The following is a 19,984-nucleotide window of genomic DNA, read 5'->3' as shown; positions in this document are numbered from 1 at the left end:
TACCCAACTACCTCTGCTCAGAATTTCCCCTTAGCACACTACCTTCACATCCATCAGAAACAGCAGAAAGCACCCGAGCCTCCGGGTGGAGCTGCTGCCAATCCGGAAGGCTTGCTCCTTTCCCTCCATGCCCCTTCCATGCTCCAGGCTCAGCTGCCCCAGGTCCACCATCATTGGCAGAGGGCGCCCGGGCAGCCCGGCTAAAGAGCCCGCCTCTTCCAGCTACTAAGGGCCGCCCTGGGCCTCAGCTCAGCTCACTCCTGGGCTTTGCAAGCGCTGCTGCTGCCACCATCAGGCTGATGGGGGAACTGCAGTGCTCACCAGGTTTCGCATCCCAGAACACTTCCACCAGCTCCTGCCTGGTGTGGACCCAGGGGAAGAAGAGGTTCTCTCTCTCCCGCCCGTGGTCCCTCACACAGGTGCAGCGTCCTCTGTAAGAAAAAGGCTTCTGACGCCAGCTCTCTGATGAAATGGGACTCCCTGTGAATGTGGGGTAGACCCAGCATCCTTTAGCGAGGCGTGGAAAAGTGTGGGTCCTAGAATATGGAGGGTAAAGCCACTGAGAGGTTAATTGGCAATTTCTCTCTCTTTATCATGAGGTCAGGAAGGCAAGGAGGGTGGCATCGCTTCCTCTGTGGTACCGAGGACGGGTCCCCAGGAGTAAGCTCTAAGTTTCTGTCCCCTGGTTGCCTACACGATGAGCCAGCCAGGCCCCGGTGTTACTCGGAAGCTGTCATAGCTCCCAGCATCGCCAAGGGTGACAGGTGCTCTGTCACAGTGCACCAGAGCCAAGTCACCTGTGACACCTGCAGGTGACTGACAGAAATGGGAACTGACATGCATTAAAGAACAGAAGAACAGAGCTGGGCTTTTTTTTTTTTTTTTTTTTTTTTTTTTTGCTAAAACTGAGGAGTGGGCAGCTTGCCTGAGGATGTTTCTCTTGGCCGTGTGCCTGGTGACCCGGCGGTCATTCAAGGCCTCACTCAGAGAGGAACAACTTCCTCCTCCAAATAGTTGGGATCTTTCCTCCGCCCTCCCGTGGGGGCCTGTCAGCCCCTGCACGTGGCATGTCAGAAACACTGCTTTCTTCCTTGCATTGTTTCTTGCCATTCATTCCAATATTTCAACATGTATTCAGAGTCTTCTATGTGCTGAGTAGCACACCTGGCACTGGAGCGGGTGGATAAAAGAAATGGATATTTTAATCAACCAATTAAGAGAATAAAAGTTCCTGCCTTGCTTTTTTTTTTTTTTTTTGTCAACACAACCATAAAAGGAACCACCCAAGCAACATCTCCTTGATTGCTATTCAGTCCAAGAGGCTGGCCTGTCATTCCGCCTGGAAACCTTGTGCCCTCAAGGTAAAGCTGAATGCCAAAAGATGAAGGGACCAACTCAGAAAGAGTCCGGAATCAAAAGACAGAGCTGCAAGGCTAGGTCGTGGTTTGAAGGTCAGCTCCCTGGTTTTCATGGGAAATCCTCAAAATCCTTTTCTATGCCTAGCCACCGAGGATTCCCACAAGTTAGAAGAACATGTTTCCTCTTATGCCACAGCCTAGGATCTTCTCAGGCATTTTTCAGTGGGGACGATTTGAAGCAGCTGCATCTACCAGCATCTTGAGAAGCATCAAGGCTTACGAAAAAGTGGAGCAGGATGACAGTGACTTTGGTGGAGCGACATGACCTTCTCAGAGGGTATGGCAGTGAGGACAGTTGCCTCTCATGCTATCACTGTGATGAAATGAAGTAGTGCTTGAGAACGGCACTCTACAGCCCATGAAGCTTTACACCAACACTCATCACCATCATCATCATCACCATTATCAAAGCTTTATGGCTGCCGCCACTACCATCACCAACAACCAGAAGGATCTGCCTGGCACTTACAAGCAAATGTGCTGGACAAAGACCTCTGACACATCATCTATCTTCTAGGAATTTATTATTCAAAATCAATAGGTTGCTGCTAATAGATAATATTCAGGGAATCGTAGGGTTGGAGAGGATACGGATGACATCTAGTCTACTCTTTGATCTGCTTATTGGGAATTGACTCTTCCATCCTTGGTGGCCTGAATTCTACTCAGAGTACTATCAGCAATGGGAGACTTTCAGTGGGTTAGCTTTAGACCCTAGAATTAAATATCGACAGTCTTAGATACGTCACTGCCTATTTCTGGCAGAACAATGCATGTATTTGCTTCAATTCCTGATGAGAACAGGCCCAAGTGTGGAACACATGAGTAGATCTGATGACATTCTTTACTCTTGATACGAGAGCCTTATAAACATTTCTAACATCTTCTGGTAGAATCACTTAGCTTGTAACCTTGTTTTCCCCAAAGCCAGCATAACTTAGTTTCCTCTTCCGAACAGCAAAGAAATAATCAGAAAATGTCTCTAGGCATTTCTTACTTATCTCATCCTTGTTCTTGTCTCCCTTACTGGTTTACCATTCGTCCTCAATGTTAGGCTAGCCTCCCTGGGCCCCAAAAATGGGTAAATCCCATTCCTCAATGCACGCCATCCGACTAACAATCCAGTGTGCACTCAGCTGTCCCTTCTGTATGCTCTGTGTACTTCGCCACATTCTTTAGCCAACACATTGTTCTTAAGTATACATTCACCTGCTATTCTTTTCTGCCTCCTTCTGGAATGTAGACCGACAGGGAAGGTCAGTTTCTCCACACTTTTCCACCCCTTTACATGCTAGTTATGAAGGAAGGTAAGCTGGAAGAGAATGGATGTATTTCCATTCAATTCCACATTTTTAAAGCCCCATATAAAAAACAGGGCAAACCAAGAAAAATAACTAACAAATGGATTCTTGCCCTTTTTTATCCATAGGACCCATGGCACAGAGAGGAGTACAGACCCAGAAGCGACTCACAATGTTTCTAGGGAACAGACTTAACTCGATAGTTAAGTCATCAAAACATTTAGGATGGTATTTATGACAAGCTGACCCTCCCCTTCCCAAGCTTCTCACTACCCTCAACACACTCATATTCCAGCCACCCACACTACCCATTGCTTCTGAACAGATGGCATTCTGTCCTGCCTTCTTCCTTTGCATACACTTTAAGGCAAGCCTGAAACACTCTTTTTTGTGCTTCCCCAGGAGGGGTCCCAGACATCCTTTGAAATCAAGTCACTGCCTCTGTACAGCTTTTCCTGATGCCCTAGGTCATTTCAGCTGCTCTCAGAATACTCTTCACAACTCTGAGCCCATCACGTGACCATGTATCAAAGTGTCTCCTCCCTGCCCCCGCCCCGGGCAGAAATATCGTCTTAGGGGTCTTGGCATCAGAAGTCCCTGGCATGGTGCCCACCACACAGTAGGCTGACAATGAGTGCAGGCTGAGTGGCCAAGGGCTGACTTTTGGTGTCCTTAAGTGCTATCGGATCACAAAGGAAGGACAAAGAGACATCTGTGGTCCTCTGAGACACCAGGCTACATGGGGTCCCTGGGGAAACGTGTGGAGTGACGAATGGGAGCCTTGGTTGCCATTGCTGCAAGTCAGTGTCAGATTTCAAATTCCTGTCTTCTAGGCATGAGTTAGAAAGAGACTGAACTTAACAACAACTGTCGAGGAACACAGGCCAAGGAAGCAGACCATCTTGATAATTCTGCCAGATATTCAGGCGTCTTTTTAATACTGACAACCTATACCATTGCAGTTTTGGTTTCAGTGTCCAAAAAAAGAAACAAAACAAAACCCAAAAAACAGCTTCAGGTCAATCTACCTCACTCTGGTCACGAGGACACCGACACCAGGGGGAAGATCACAGTGAGCTCTCGCCTCCCATTTCAGGAAGATGGCGGATTTGTTCTAAGCTCCGGACAGGACTACACCTCAGCAGTAAGCAGAGTGTGTGTTTAGATTGGGGTCCCAGATGGGAGAATAGGGTCCCGGTCTTTGGAGGAGGCATGATAAGGCTTCGAGACTGTGGGGGCGGGGGGGGGGACCTTCCCATGGCATGTGGGAGTCATCTTCGGCTGGCTACTTCCTTGCCTTTTTGTCCAGGAACCAGATGAAGGAGCGCGCACCTCTCACCACCCTCCAAGCCCCGGCCAGGGCTGCGACAGAATAATTCTGCAGGGAGCAGGATTCACCCATTCTGGCCACTATTTCCAGGGCTTTGACTTGTTACCAGTGTACCCAAAGAAAGCTGACATTTATTTAATCCGCGTAGTGGTGTTGACTGTGTACTCACGGAAACATTGTATGCTTACGGAAGACATTTGTTTCCAAGCAGCTTATGCTAAATTGCAGTGATATAAAGGAAACACTTATCCAATATTGACATTTACTGACTTCTAGAAATATACAGCCAGAGTACTCATTTTCACAATCAGAAGAGGAAAGGGGAAAAAGCACAATGTTTGATCCCTAGCTCCTTCAGTGGCTCAGAAGCATAAAGTTAACGGAAGTTCCCGTTAAATATGGCGGCGAAGAGCCTCAATCTATGGCAAGAGCGTGGATGCTGAGAGCGCGCGGAAGGCTGAAGCCCTTCCAGGCTTAATCGTCAAGCAGAAAGCAGGGCATGGCACTCTTTGCGTGACTGTGTGAGATGTATTGCAATGATCTGTAAGGCATCTACGTTCTTACTGGACGTGCACCCCCAACTGCAGATTCTGGTTTTCCCCTGGGGAAAAGAAAACCGTATGCAATGGTACTGATGCCTCAATGTGGTGGTCTCTCTGTATCGTTCCCCTCGTTGGAAATAAAAGCCCCTCTATTTGGAATACAGGGCGAAGCTAGTCCAGGGGGCATGGGACTCTGCCTCGTTTTACTCCTCACTCCCTGTGGACAGCAGTGAGGTGACATGCAACCCGAGGGTGTTCAACAGACCTCCCCCAGAGCAGCAGCCCCAGCCGGACCCCATTTCATGAACACTGGGGTGTCCCTGCTGACCTTGCGGGAAGACGGGCCCCAATGGCTGTGCCAGCACCACCATTAAAATCAGACTCGCTGCAGTGTTTGCGAGTGCAGGTGCGAGTTCCGGCCGTCTCCCGATCTCACTGATCCTCCCCAGTGCTGAAGCAGAGTGGCCCCCATTCCCAGGCACAGGCGGGGCACCAGGCCTCCCTTTTTCTGCTTGACCCCTATTACAAATGCCTCTTTTTTCACCTATAAGGGCTTTATTTCACCATTTTAGAAGGATAAGGACTGTAGCTCAAGCCTTTGCCCACGTAACTCCCTCCCCACCCCCGATTTACAGGAGACCCTAAAATGAATGCTGTTGGCCCTCCTTCCCACTCCTCCATCACAGGCAATTTTCTTTTCCTTGTTCATGTTTCCAAAACAGTTTATCTTTTTATCTCCTTGGAAGAAAAGTACTCAGCAAATCAAAGGTATCATTAGTATTGTTATTATTTTGCTATTGAAATCTCTTGAATTCACTCTGGATTATTCATGCGCTTTTTTGGGTCTGCAATATAATGCCGCCTAAGTCACCCCCACTGGGCTGAACAAAAAAGAAAAATTGCATCTTCAGGCCTAATCCCCTGCTCCACCCCGTCTCCTGCTGGCCCTGGCTCCTACCAACAGGGCACACCAGGGAGAGCTGCTCCTTGGTACCATGCCTAGCTCACTGCTGCCATGTTCCAAGTGAGATCCTCCTTTGTAACCCAAGAGGGAGGCCCCCGCGGTATCCTGTAAGGGCAGTGCGCAGGCGTTGACCCCACCCCGCATCCCTCTCCCCCTGGGGAGATTCTCTTCCCTCTTCAATAGGTCTGGCTGGCAACAGAGAGCTCCCTGCTGGGCAGCAGACACGGAGACCACCCCCATGCCCGACAGACTTGTCCCAGTTCCCCTTACCCAGAGGATTTGTTAAAGAAGTGGTCCCACACCCTTGGCCAATTGTGCATTGACCTTCCAGGACAAAAGAAACCATTCTTCCTCCTCTAGACAAGACGTCATACCACTTGGGGTGTCAGTGTGGGGACCAGCGCACTTATTACTTGTCTCATCTTTTGTTATATGACAGTTCTGGGCAAGGTTAAATGTTCGCTAAGTTGCTGTTCACTTCCAGTTTCTTGTTCTAACGCCTTCTCAGCCTGTACCCCCTATGATCTTCCCATTCTTTTGGCTGCCTCTGATGTGTTCCTGGTATCTTGTCGTGCCCTCCCCCTCCCCAAGGGGCCTTCTCCCAAGTTAAGACCTCTTACAGTTGCTCCTTCCTTTCCAAGCTGCCTGTCATCCCCATAGCTTCCTTCATCCTCACTGGGTCTCTCCACTCACAGGCTGTGTGCCCCATGTCTGCTTCAGGCTCTTCTCTCCCCTTGGAGAGTCATGTCACCACAAACGTCTGTCCCTCAGGTAGCCATGTGACAGCCCTTTGGGGGACTCCTGCCAGCAAGTCAGGAGAGCAAGTCACTTAGATTCTTCCCAAGGGGGAGGTGACACCCCGGGTGAATCCTCAACTCAGGGATTGTCACTGACAGGTAAATGCAAGTTCTCATTGTCCCCCCCCCCCAACACGATCAGAGCAGCCTGGCATGCATGAAAATCCAACGAGAGATCTGGGTTGGCCAGAGTTAGAGCTCTCGGACCCCGCGAGGTTATAAGGCCAGACGGGACAGTCTGGGAGTGCTAGGGGAAATGTCAGTGAGCAGGAACGAGAACACCTTTCCGAAGAGCCTCTGAGTTCAAGGCACCAACTTTGTATCACTGTGCATTCCCCAGACTGTCTCAGCTGGGAAGCAGGGACCTTCCCATCCTGCTGGCACACTGGTCCTTCATAGCTACTCGGGACAGGGAGGTGCAGGCTGGATGGCACGGCTCTTGAAGATGAAGGAGGGCACAGAGGGAAATAGTTGTGGGCAAACGGAAATGATAAAGGGAAAAAAATATCGAAAGTTCTAAGTTTATGGATGACAAGAGAATCGATTCCTTTGCACCCAGGGGCAGAACATGCCTCTTCTCTGCAGGAGGCAAATTGTGCTGTGACATTATCCCTCTCGGTACAAAGCACGCGGTCCTGACAGCTGATGGAAGAGGCATCCCCAGCAAGAGAGAAACCCACAAGCAGCACACACTGGCGGCTCGCCATTTCTTGGTGGGGAGCCAGGCCCGGGGACGCTGGCAGGGGCGGAAATGGAGGCATGCCATTTGGTCTTTCTACTGCCACCTTAGGAAAGATAAATAAATATTTAATCTCCATCTACACGAAAAAGCCCAAACTTTAAAAGGAAAGGGGATAGAGCCTATCACTGACATGGATTATACTTAGATTTCACTCTCTTAAGGGTTACAAGAACAAGTAAAAGTGAATAATTATCGGACAAATTGGGAGAGAAAGGACAGATGAAAGGGACTTTAAGAGTTGGGACTTAAATGTTTTGCCACGAAAAGTCTTCAGAGCGCCGTTTGGAGCTCTCCCTCCAAAGGGGGACGAAGACAACGGGAGCAGGAAGCAGGAGAATTGTGTTTCCAGAAACTCTAAAATGACACACAGGCTCCCACTGGGAGAGGTGCTGGGCAGCAGATGGAGGTGTCACCGGAGTGCCAGATAAAGGCCTAAAAAGAACCCTGGACATTTGTTTTCTCTGAAAGGAGGGGCATCCCTGAGTCCCTGCACATTTCCTTGGAAAGCATCCCAGGAGGAAGCGTGTGCGGGAGGTGGGAGGTCAAACAGGGGACTCGGTGGGGCGTGCCAGGCAGGGTGCAACTTCAGTCAGGGCGATGTCTGCGGGCATCACCTCGAGCCTGCAGGCTAGTCCTCTCAGGACCTCTTGGAAGCAGATGCGCTCTAACTAATAACTTGAGAAATATATGGCACTTGGCAGAGATGGGCACAGAATAGGAACTGATCATATTGGTGTAGGGTCAAATAGAATCCTCTGGGGAATTCACAACACTCAGAACAACATCCACACTAACACGTATGTCTGCGGATCAAGTTAAAAGGTAGCATATCACAAAAGTCCAGAAAAAGCCTCACACTTGGCCCTTAATTGCTGTCACCGGAAACTGTCTGTTCACAAAACCTACAGTGTCCAGTGATATGGGGTATTTTGACTGGCTACATCCACTTTGTCTCATGGTCTTTCTTTAGATCTGTTTGGAGCCCCTTGGGCCATGACATCTACTGTTGGGTAGGGTGGGCCGTGCTGGCCAAGCTCGGAACACTCAGGGATCACAAGGAAGCAGGCATTTGCAGGATGCTGTGGTTTCTCCCTAGTGCTCTAAGGGCTAAGTGTAGATGAAACGGAGCGTTTAACCTCCATAGGTAAATATTTAAAGATTCATATGAGACAGCGAAGAAACAGCTCCGGTACTGAGAAAGGGATAAGCAAAGCAGATGTGCACTGTGATGATTCAGACAGCCAAAGAGGCACTCAGACACCAAAGGCTTCTTATGCCAACCTACAGCAGAATCACAGCTCAAGCTTTCCAACAACACACCGATGGATTGAAACGTGCGCGGGTCCCATGAACATTTGCGAGGGGGGAATGGTGGGCTCCTCCTTTTAAGGATTCTACAGGCAACTTCCTGAGTAAATTGGGAAGAGGTAAAGGAGAATGGGAGTGTGAGAGTGTATGTGTGTGTGTGCATGTGCGCGCGCGTGTGTGTGTGTGTGTCCATAAGCAAGCACACAGGCATCCAAGAAGGAGGTAATCTCACAAAATGGTAATATGCCCCAAACTGTTTCTGTACCAGCGTCCTGACATAGTTCTTATTCATTCAGCCTGAAAACTCTAGGGAAGGCAATTTATCTTCCTGCTGCTGTAGGGAGCCCTGGTGAGATGCACACTACCATCTGAATACATGAGTGTGTGCGTGTGTGTACACATTATAATCACATACAGGCGTGGGCATGTACACACTGTTACGGGGGAAAGGGCCCTCGGGTTTAATCAGGATGGCCATGAGCAAAGTTTGATAAAGGGGCAATCTGCAGTGACCATAAGTACCAATGGAAAAGGAGAGGAAAGAGGTGTGGGTTTCTACTTGCGTTTGGCTTCTTCCTGACAGGGAAAGAAAAGGAGACATGCTGTTTGCTTGCAAAGCCAGCCACCCATGGCGGTGCTCTGCTTTCTTGAAAACTTTTACCCTTCATTTAATCAACAGATGGACATGCTCTGTTGTGGATTTTTCTGAGAGTCCTGTCCCTCTCAGAGCTGTGCTGGCTGCCACAAATGCTGCCTCAGATGGCAGAGGCAGCACTGGCATTCCAGAAGAGTGGGAAGGAGCTGATTTATTCTCCCCTTCGAACTCAATTCCACAGGTGACTTTTGATGCCTTTGGCTAAGTAGGCAATCACCCTCCCTCCCCAGATCTCCCTCTCCACATCTCCCCCCCCTCCCCCATGCCAGCCCCTCTGGGGCTCCCCTTGGCCGGGAGCCAGCCCAGAGGTAGCAAAGTTCTTCCCAGAAAAGTCCACCAGCCTCTGTGCCCCTGCTAGGCTGCACAAAGTAAACAATCAGCACCAGGGGCGACATTTCACTTTAGACCCTGAATCCGGGGCTGTGTAGGATTCACAATTCAGCCTTATTCAGAGAACTCGATTACATTCAATGAAACTCTTGACAAGCTTTTCCCCAACCACCGCAAATTAGCCCCGCGGTGCAATCGGTCATTGCGGCCCCTGTGCAACCGTGCAACCGCACACGCTGGCTTCTGAATCCACTCCTGCAAGTCAGACCTTATTGAAGCTGAAATATTCACCTCAACAAAGCTCTCCTTCGCGACCCACTCCTTCTCCCAACCTGAGCGTGGAGGAGAGGAGGCGCCCAGAAGTTCAGAGCGGCAGAGCCACACAGATACTGCCTCATTAACATCCCGGGAGCATAAAGAACTCATTTGCATCGGAGAGTTTGAGCTGGATGTTGACAAGTGAGAGGAGAAAGTCACCCCTCCCACACCCCTTCCTTCCAAAGGAAAATAAACAGTACCATTTTGTGGCATTGGCGAAGGCACCGAAGCCACGCCAGCGCCTCTCGGACGCATCGATCGGGTCGAGTTCGCGAAGCCTGCCCGCGTCCCTGCCCTCAGCCCCCCGCGCCCCGCCAACCCAGCCGACTTTCTTCGCAACTCCGGCCGCCGCCCGCGCGGGGGGTCCTACCTTGACTGAAAAGGAAGAAGCACACGAAGAGCAGATCGAGCTGGAAAGGTTTCATTCCTCAGCGCAGCCAGGGAGAGCCGGCGGGGCAACTTGGGTCGGCAGTTAGTTTCTCCTCCCGGGCGGCTCGCCGCGCTCAGCCTCCGCCGCGCTGCTCCCGGGTTCGCGCCAACCATCGGTCTGTCCGCGCGTCCGTCCCTCGGCGCGGCCCCGCTCTGCAGGGGCCTCCGGGTCTCCGCAGCCTGCCGAGGCCAGGGGCCGGCGCCTAGCCGCCGCGGGAAGCCGGGCTCGTCAGTGGCGTCCCCGCTCGGAGCAGATCCATTCTGTGGCTCTCGGCGGCCCCGGCGCACGGCTTGGCTTCCTCCGGCGGGCTCCTCCCACAGCGAGCTCGCGAGCGGGCGGGCGCGGGAGCCAGTGACGAGTGACAGAAGGGCTCCTTTCACTGAAGCTGGGGCGGGGGGGAGAGGGAGGGGAAACAGGTCATAATTAAAGAGGAAACACTTGGAAAAAGGAGATCTAGGCAAAGCAGAGGGCGGGGGGGGGGGAGGCTCTGTTTTCTCTTCCCGTCTCCCTTTTTCCCCCTAAAGAGGGGGAAATGCAGCTTTTGTCACCATTATTGACCAAAAGGCATCTCGAACGGGGAGCAGACTGTGACTTTTTGTCCCCGCCACATAATGTGGTTCAAAGGCAGTGAAGTTGAGGGGGACTAGATGCATGCACACGCATTAAAATATGCGTGCCCTGCCTTTGCACGGGGGATTGGGAACTGGCTGAAAGGGAAGCCGCGGGGCGGGGGAGGGGGGGGGATGCATCTTTCCCCGGGAAGGACTTGGCCAATGTGTGCAGCGGGAGTCTCGGAGTTGGGGAAGAGAGAAGCACGTTTTACATTTTTTGGAGACTTTCCTAGAAGAGGGAGGTAGGTAATAAAAACCCGAACGTTTAGACCTTAGTTTGCTTTGCGCTAGTCCTCCAAAACAAAATGAAGGAACTAGAGGGAAATCAAGCAGGTTTGTGACACATGCCCATTTATTATGATTACCATCCTGGTCTGTGCATTTCCTAACAAGGAGAGGGGAGTAACCTGTCTTTGCGTTTGCAGCCTCTCCTTTAATAAGCACTCCATCACTCTTAGAGTGTCTTTTTCTCCAAGAGGTGCTGTGATTCCTATTGCGAAGGAGAGGCCAAGGTCATAGGCAACTGCCTGGGAAGAACCTTCAGGTCTTTTACCTGTTGTGAAGCCCACACTCAAATCAAACTCAGTTTTCCTCCAAGATAACAAACAATTTATCTAGGTCTGTTTCCTTGATGGACATTTAGATATACCTGGATAAGCAGGCACTGGGGGAGCTAAAATCCCAGGCACCGATCATGCCTTCTGGAACTCACAGTTTAGTGCGGAAGCAGAGTATACATGTAAGATACAAATTATAAGGATAGTTACAAGTGCTTATAATATGCAGTATTATACAGAAGAAGGGGGGGGGCTAAAGAGTAAGGGGACAAAGCTGAAAGATGTTCTCTTGATGTGTGCCTTTCACTATAAAATCAGTTATTGCTTTCCTCAGTCGCTGGACCTTGGGGACGTCTTTTGGGAAACTCTTAGGCTTCTTTCCATCAGTATTACGTACTTGGGGGATTTTACTGACTTCAAGGCACATTCCAACTCCAAGTTTCCATGTGGATGTTAACTTTAAAAATGTATTCCTTGGTATTGATCAACAAGAAAAGAGAAGCAGGGCCCCATGAGAAAAATGTGTGCTGATAGGAGCTTACTTACATCTGGTAGTTGACATCAAAGTTCTACAAATTAGTAGGTGTCTGCTTTGTTGACTTTTCTATTCTTAACTTAATAGTTTATTTAACTGCATCCCTTAGAGGCTGTTAAACAGAACAAATGGAAATTTGTAAGGAAGCTTTGGGGGGGGGAATACTGAGCAATAGAAACCAAGAGGACTTGCAAAAGAGGCACCCCATCAGCTAAATTAGCAAACAAGGTCCAGAAACAAAGTGTCGGCACACCCTTAACCCCTTCTGACTCAATGACAGAGAAGACAGTGAAACAGAAGAGGCAAACCAGAAACACATGGGCAAGGTGAATGGTAATTCTAAGTAACCTATGCCATACAACATGTCAAGAGTGAGAACATGGCATGTAGAGTGCTTTAACTTTAGTAGGAGCTCTCCATTAAACCTACTGGGTGAGGAGAGAAATTTAAGGTCTGGGCACCATTCCTAAGGCAAGCCCTGCAGTGAATAAGACCAGTAATATTAGAATGTGGACTGTACCTCACAAAGCAATACTGGATGTTTTAACTGACGTTTATCCTTTAAGCTGCTGTTTCATTTTGACTGCTAGCTCCTAAGTGGCCTGGGGCCCAGATTCGCTTAATTCAGCCCCCAGGGAAATATTACAAAACCAGAGTCATGAAGCTAGTGAACTGTGCAATACACGGAAATAGGCCCACGTCCAGGCGTGTGCGCACCACACACACACTCGGTCGTGGACAGGAGAGGGATGGTGGGAATCCGAGGTCGGAAGGACCTTTTTTCGCTCTCCCACTGGTCCCTGAGATTGGCCTCATGACCCTCAGGCTGGTTCTGATCCCCCCCCCCCCCAGCCAGCTGGGCCTGTTCCCTTCTCAGATACTCCCCCACCCCCCAACCCCCTTCCGCCCCCTCCCCGCAGCCTCCGGTCTCCGGCAGAAAGGAAAAAAAAGCTTGGATTAAGTGGTGAGCTGCCTGCCTCTAAAAGGACCGGGAGGCATTTCAAGCCTGAGTGCCGGAAAAACCACGGCAATCTTCGGCAGCCACCACGTGGGGCGGCGAGAACGACAGCGGTACCTGCAGGACCCACAGCCGGCCGGGCTCTGGCGCCAGCCCCGACGGCGGCCCGGCCATCTCCGCCCGGCCGCTCCTTGGCCTCACCTCCTCCGGGGGCTCGGTTAACCTCCTGGCGCTGCAAGGTGCCTGCGCGCAGTTCGCGGGCGAGGCGGGGGGCGGGAGGCGCTGACGGCTCCACCTGATGGAGAAGAGTGGAGACTCTTAGACCTCGGAGCGCTCGGCGAGGCGAGCGGAGGGGAGGCGAGGCTAGGCGAAGGGAGGGGAGGGGAAAGATAGGGAGGGGAGGGGAAAGGAGGGGAGGGGAGAAGGAAGACCGCCCCCCCCCCCCCCAGTGAGAGCCTGCGCGTCCCTAACGCGGGACTCAAGGCGCTGGGGCTGGGGGCATGGCCCCGTGGAGGTGACAGCCCTAAAGAGACAGCAGAAAACCAAGCATTTGGAAAACTGCCCGAATTCTGGTTCTCTGCACATCCTGGCTTCAGGTCTCTGATGCGCCCACCGCGCGAGCCATGGTCCCTCACCAGCAGGTGGCATCCTCTCCAGCGTTTCTTCTCCTGGACCGGAGCCCAGGAGGCAGAGTTCATCAGCCCCCACCCCCCTCTCCCAGGCCTTCAGTGCCCAGTCCTGTGTCCTTTGAACCACCCGGCTCTGGCCGGAGAGAGCTACGCGGGGGCCGGAGCCCGCAGAGAATGAGGGCTGGCTGTAGATTCTGCGGCTCGCCGGCCAAGAAGCTTCGGAAGGGGCCAAGTCTCCGCAGGACTGCTTCCAAGCGGGTCTCTCCTGGCAGCAAGCATGCCCCCCAGAGTTTTCTGAGGTCTGAGACAAAGACAGCGAGGCAAGAGGGGTCCCGATGCCGCAGTGTGGGGGGTGCTGCAGCTCAGTGCCCTGAGTGGCCCAAGTTCATTACAGACCATGCAGAGCCTAGACTACTTTCCAGTGACCTTTCCCTTGGCTGTTCATTCGATGTCTGTAATATTTATTATTTCCTGCATTTGGGCAAAGGCCCGTGTGGGATACTTTAGAAAGACGCGTGTGGAATGAATCCACGAAAGTCTTCTAGTTGGGAAGAAGTTTGTCTTCTAGTTGGGCAGAAGTAAACACAGGTGGAGACGTGGGAAAAAATGGATGAAACATCTCATTGGCTTTTTAATAACACAGAAATTGCCCTGGAGGTCATCTGTCGCGCTGGATCCTTTCTAGATGGGTTTGCCTAGGCTCACTTGCCTGACGCCCCACAGGAAGCTGACACGGATTGAGATGCTGCCCAGAGCCCCAACTTTCAGTCCTGTATTTGTATTGCCCTGCCCTCCTTGCTCTCCCGCACTGCTCCTGGTGGCCGGGCGCCCTCTCTCTGTCTCCTGTGTGCCCGAGGTGCCGAGGTGCCGTTACCCTGAATAAAGAGAGGAAGAGGGAGAGGCTGTTTGATGAGATCGGCAGTCATCGTGAGTGGAGAATTTCCTGTTCAATGCCTCTTCACAATATTTGTTGCACAGATACATTATAAACCACATTTCCTTTTGTTTTTCATATATCCTGCCAGTGCTGGCTAATACCTTCTTGTCCAGGGATTTAAACACATCTTGAACGGGCCTCTCCTGGGAGTTTAGGGTAATCCGACTCTACGTCCTCGGTAAGTTAATAAGAGCTCAAAGCCGCATATACTTCCAGAGACCAAACGGTCTTCAGGGCTCCTCCCTTGGGTGGCAGCCTGTCTGACCTGGACAGTCACAATCTTCTAGCCGATTTCTTTTTCATTTTCTGAGCCACATTTCTTTATCACATCTGTGGAGGTGGATTATAAGTCCTGATCCCTGTGGTCAGTCTTTCCATGGGAGTGCCAAAGGGCCCAAAGGACCAGGTCTTCAGCTTTTGGAAGCATCCCCCAAAGGGCAGGATGATTCTGACTCCCCTGATTTACCTGATATCAAGCCTGAGGGAGGGGATCATGGCGAGTCTACAGACTGGGCTCTGCCTGGCCTGGACACACTGAATTTTTGTAGCTATTTCATGAATCTGGACATTTCTTTCTTCATCTATGAAAATGACCGGTTTGAGAAAGTGACTTTCCAGGATTCCTCCCAGGCCTGAAACTGTTGCCTATTCTCCTGAGGCTACCCCTCTCAGACTGGAGAGATCTGGAGGCGCTTGCATGGTGGTCCCAGTGTCAACACACATGATTGGGAGTGGCTGATCCCTACCCACGAGAAAACAGCAGTGGGCCTGGAATCCACATAGATACCTCTGCTCTCGTTGGTTCCAGCTTTCTCCTACACTGTTCCATGCTCCTCCTGCTCTGACTGTCCTCAGTCTTTCTGCAACTTGCTCCACTGGTGCTTTCCCTACTCTCCGTGTTTTTCCCAGAACCATTCTGTTTTCCAACATCCAGCCTGGATTCTGGGTTCCAGACCAGATTTTCTTCAATGTACATCCTATAATTGCACTGGATGCATGCCTTTTATTAAAGTAAGGGAATGCTGAGGTCACGGTGGCTAGTTGTAAAGACTTCCCTTGAAAGGCATTAAGGACCATGACACTTTGTATTTTTAACTCAGTCTTAATACAGATCCGACTGGAAAATGGGGCCACTTATGAATCTTTCTTGATATCTCGGCAACCCCATGAGGGTAGGATCAGGGCCTCCCCAGGTCATGACCCGTGCACCAGCTCTTGGCCTGGTAGGTGGTAGGCACTCAACACATAATGTTGAATGAATGGGAAAGTTTTACCTAGTGCCCCACATCCTATTTCCTGTTTTCTGAATCCAATTTAACTTCTTCACTGTGTTATTAAACCATTGTCAAACATCTGGCATGTGCCTGCCACTGCTCTGGCTGTATTTTATGGGGATGGGTAATGAATTGAGCCTATATATAGTTTGCAAAATGTGGAACACACTTTAAGATGCATAGCACTATAGAAATGAAAGATATTTTTATCTCTTCAGCATCATTCTGCACAAGGAGACAATTCTCCGGCAGCACTGTTTAAGAACAATAGACCTGGTTAGCCTTGACACATTCATGCATGCAGGGCACTGGGTATTCGATTCACATGGGAGCAGCATTATCTCTCCTAGCAAAGGCCTAGAGAGTATAATTTACAGGGAAGAAAAGATATGAAAGGAGGTGGTGGGGCCCCCATGCCTTGTCTCGTCACCGCCTGAGTGCCGAGGCCAGGACCTCTGTCCACGCCCCAGGGATGGCAGGGAAGACGAGTCTTGGCATCCCTCTTCAGTGCTTGGAACAAGTCTTGTGTCATTTCGGAATGTGCCATGTGCTCTTTTTGTGTACATGAATAGGCTAATTGTGGAAATATGGAAAGACAAAGTGAAATTCCACTTGATGACTCATTTGTGGTATTCAACATCTTAGAAATTATGCTGCTTTTTATTCTTTTCCCCCATTATTCTTTTTCACGGCCCCTCCCTACATAAACATGCACACACACCCCTGGGCCGATGTTAGAATTTAGTAAACCTTCCCGGCAGCCCGGGGAACAGGTGCACCTCCCTAGAAGCCTCGTCCAGCTTCCTGCACAGGTGACTAACTTTCCTTTCTCTTGTTTGCTTATTGCGTATGGCACTTTCCCTTCCTTCCTGGGTTTCTCTCTGCCTCCTCCCTCCCTTCTTTTCTTCCTTCCTTCTGTCCAAATAAAAAAAAACTATCTATAGATAGATATAAAAGTTGCACATCCATCTTTATAAAGTTATATAAGTTTATGTATGTTCAAACACTTAAACACACACACACACACCTTTTCCCATCTCTTTCTCATGCCATTCCCTCTCCTGGCATGCCTTTCCTTCTTCACTCGCCCCTTTGCCTAATAAACAGGTGCCCATTGCTCGAGAACCAGTTGGACTCTCATCCCATGAGAAGTTTCCTTCCCTCCTCCTCCTCTCAGTCAAAAATGAGCAGCTTCTTTTTCTGTTTCCACAGCATTTCTGAGCTCTTATTATATAACTATTAACATTTATAATTACTTTTTTACATGTCTACCTTCTACGCTCTATGTGAGATCTTCAAGGTCAAGGACCATTTTGGGGAATTTATTTTTGCAGAGTGTATTGCTCAATGCTTGGCATGTAGTCATTGTTTGCTAAATGGAGTCTAAACACAATAAAGTTAGGCCGAAAAAGTCCTGGTGTCCTTCCTAGGACTATCCAGTGTCAAGCTTGAGATTTTCTTCCTTCATCATCTGATGCTTTCAGCCGCAAATGAGATCCAGGAAATTCCATATCCATCATCTGGAACTTGGCACATCTGAAAATCTGGAGGGAAAGATTTCTGAGCACACATGTTGACCCCAAGTCTCAAGGCCAATATGGGAAGTGGTCCCATCTTTGTGTATAAAACACAGTCCAGCTCTAGCTCCTGTATTAAAAGAACAGCTAGAAATCCTGGTTATTCAGATTGCTTAATTGCACGGCCCCAAATCAGTGGAGAAGCTAGCACGTTCCATGACAATAATATGGACACAGGTTCAAAGCCCATGAGGAAAGCCAACATTAATTTCCCCAGACTCAGTCCAGTTTGAATTGAGTTGATTGTTCAGTGTTTTTTTCTGTTGTCTGTGTCTCTTGTCCGTCTTTTTTTGGCTGTTGTCTGTCTGAGAGTGGGAACAGGAAGAGGTAGAAACTCCTTCTCCAGCTTGCTTTGTTGTGCCAGCCCAGCTCAGTCCCCCTTGATTTTTTTTTAATTGTATAGAAATAGAGAGTATAGGATCATACAGCGGTTCTCGGTGTGGGGCTCCTGAGCCAGAACATCAGCAGCCCTTGAGAACCTGTTAGAAAGGCAAATCCTTCAGCCCCACTCCAGACCCCTGGAATCAGAATGCCTGGGTGGGGGCCCAGCTATCTGTGTTTTAACAAGCCTTCTGATCATTCAGATGCCTGCTAATGTTTGAGAACCACTGGTATTAGAATTCCCATGGACCATCACCCAGCCTCAACAATGATCAAGCCATGGCCAATTCTGTTTCATCTCTCCTCCCTTCCTCCCATCTCACTGGATTATTTTGAAGCAAATTCAGACATCACATCCTTTCATCCGTAAGTATTTCAGAACACGATAAGGGACTTTAATGTGGATGAAAATAATACTTTATAGTATACATTTGTTAGATATCTGAGCCAGACCATTCATCTTTAGACAATTCATCCTTGAAATACATTCCACAGCCTTTGTATGGTCGTTCTTGGCCAAAAAAGACAGCTCAACTAGATAAGACAGAGAAATATCTTTTTTTTTTTCTTTTTTGGATTAAGAATTTATCATTCAGAAAAGGATGAGTCTGGTCATTATGATGGGGAAGAAAAATTAACATCAAAGAAGCAAGCCCCAGTTTGAGGCCCCTAATGAAATGATGCGTGCCTTCACCTTGAAAGTGTCGGCCTCTTACAGTTTATAAAAGTTTCAGGCTACGTCCAACTCAGAGGCTCTGGGGTCTGATTGTTCTCGCAGAATTGTGACAGAGTCGCAGTTTCTCTCCACAGTCCTTTGCCTGATCTTCTCTATGGTTCACTTGCATTTGCATGAAGATGGGCCAGAGTTCAGATGCAACCCATGCCCAGGACCTGATACTCCCTGAGAAGTCTGGGAGTACACCCATGACCTTGTTCTTACCAACCGAGTGTGATAGCCTTCCACATTAAGCAGCCAGGCTCATCGTAGCAGGAATCTCATTGTCTGGTCCCCTCCAGTTTTATCATACCCCAGGAGTACTTATTAGGCTCTGAGAAACTCGAGAGATTATTTGCTCCCCTCTTCAGATGTCTGTGGCAAAAACTGACACTTGCATGGAACATGATTTGATAGCAATATCTGCAAAGTGTCAGAAAGGGGAGGGGATCGATACCCTTAATTTACTTGGAATAATTCATTGCCTAACCGGAGTTTTCAGCGAGGGCAGACCAATTCCACACTAAACTAGCTCACCCACCTGGATCGAGAGGACTACAGTGAATCCATCTTTTGAATGAGATGTAAAACTGAGTTTCTTGCTTTCATTAATGACTCCCTTGGCCCTTCCTTTCTTGAGACATGGTGTTCACTCAGACAGCCATTTTTCAAAGCAGGTGATGTATGCTATTGACAGAAAGTTCCCTTGCTATTCCCACCTGAGCGGATTGTTTTCACTCTCTGCCCTTATATTTGGGTGTGTTCTTTGCTCAGAGGTTGTCAGTTTGGAGCTATATTCCACCACAACATGAGGGCAAAATGCAGATATTTTTCTTTGGTGGAGAGTGGTGGTGATGTTTTTCTTTTCTTCCAAAGCTAAACCAATAGGAAATCTGGTTGTCATGGGATTGGAAATTACAAATAAGGACAAATTGCATATGGCGGTCTGGGGGAGACCTTCAGGGTGGTGTACTGAGGTCACAGAGTCCCTTTGAGATAATACTGAAGAAGCATCTAGATTTAATGGCTTCACAATGATCTCCCAACCTCCCATCTCATTTATCTGGCACTATGTGCAGAATGACTTGAAATGGAATTTTCCACATAGGAGCCGTGATAGCCCATGAGTTCTGAGTTTTTGAGAGAATCCACTGGAGGGTTCCTCCTTTATTAAGATACAACCATCCCTGCCAAATGCTTACTATTGGCCCAGTGGCATTGCATTGACACAGGACAGGAAGGGGACAGGAAACATGGATCCCAGCTGAAGCAGCTCGAGGAGCTTGGGGAGGAGGGATGTAATTATAAGGCACCTTCAGATAATTATGCCATTACTATATAATTATGAAGTGCCACTTTCTACTTTAACTACCTGAAATTCAGAGATCACTCAGCAACGGGCTCTCTGCTGAGCTCTGGCGTGCTTCCTGACGGAGAGGGAAAAGTAAGTACACCGTAAGAAAACACCGGGCTCTTGAGGGGCACAGATAAGTCCTGAGACAGTAGCCTGAAAAGGTCAGGAGGTGAATTTCCATTCTTCTCTTTTGTCAACATTTCCCACTTTTCTCTCCCTCCTTTGAATTATCTCCGATGAGGGAAAGAATACATCTTTTTCACTTGCTTGTCAATAGGTTGGCAGAAAAAAAAAATCAAAATATAAATCTCTGTGAATAGT

General features: G+C 49.3%; 1 protein-coding gene across 2 annotated transcripts in view; it reads right to left on the bottom strand.

The window, feature by feature from the left end:
- The window catches only part of KIRREL3 (kirre like nephrin family adhesion molecule 3), a 532,688-nt gene extending 522,172 nt beyond the window's left edge, over positions 1-10,516 (bottom strand). For both annotated transcript variants that reach the window (XM_045798118.2, XM_087868289.1), the window contains exon 1: positions 10,076-10,516. In XM_045798118.2, the coding sequence (XP_045654074.1) occupies positions 10,076-10,130 (55 nt within the window). In that variant the 5' untranslated portion in view covers positions 10,131-10,516. The remainder of the gene's footprint in view (positions 1-10,075) is intronic.
- Between the last annotated feature and the right edge of the window lie 9,468 nt (positions 10,517-19,984).

The sequence above is a fragment of the Ursus americanus genome, chromosome 16 (genome assembly GCF_024610735.1).
Source record: "Ursus americanus isolate L20-20 chromosome 16, mUrsAme1.1.p, whole genome shotgun sequence".
NCBI lineage: Eukaryota > Metazoa > Chordata > Mammalia > Carnivora > Ursidae > Ursus > Ursus americanus.
This window is presented reverse-complemented; position numbering and strand designations above follow the sequence as displayed.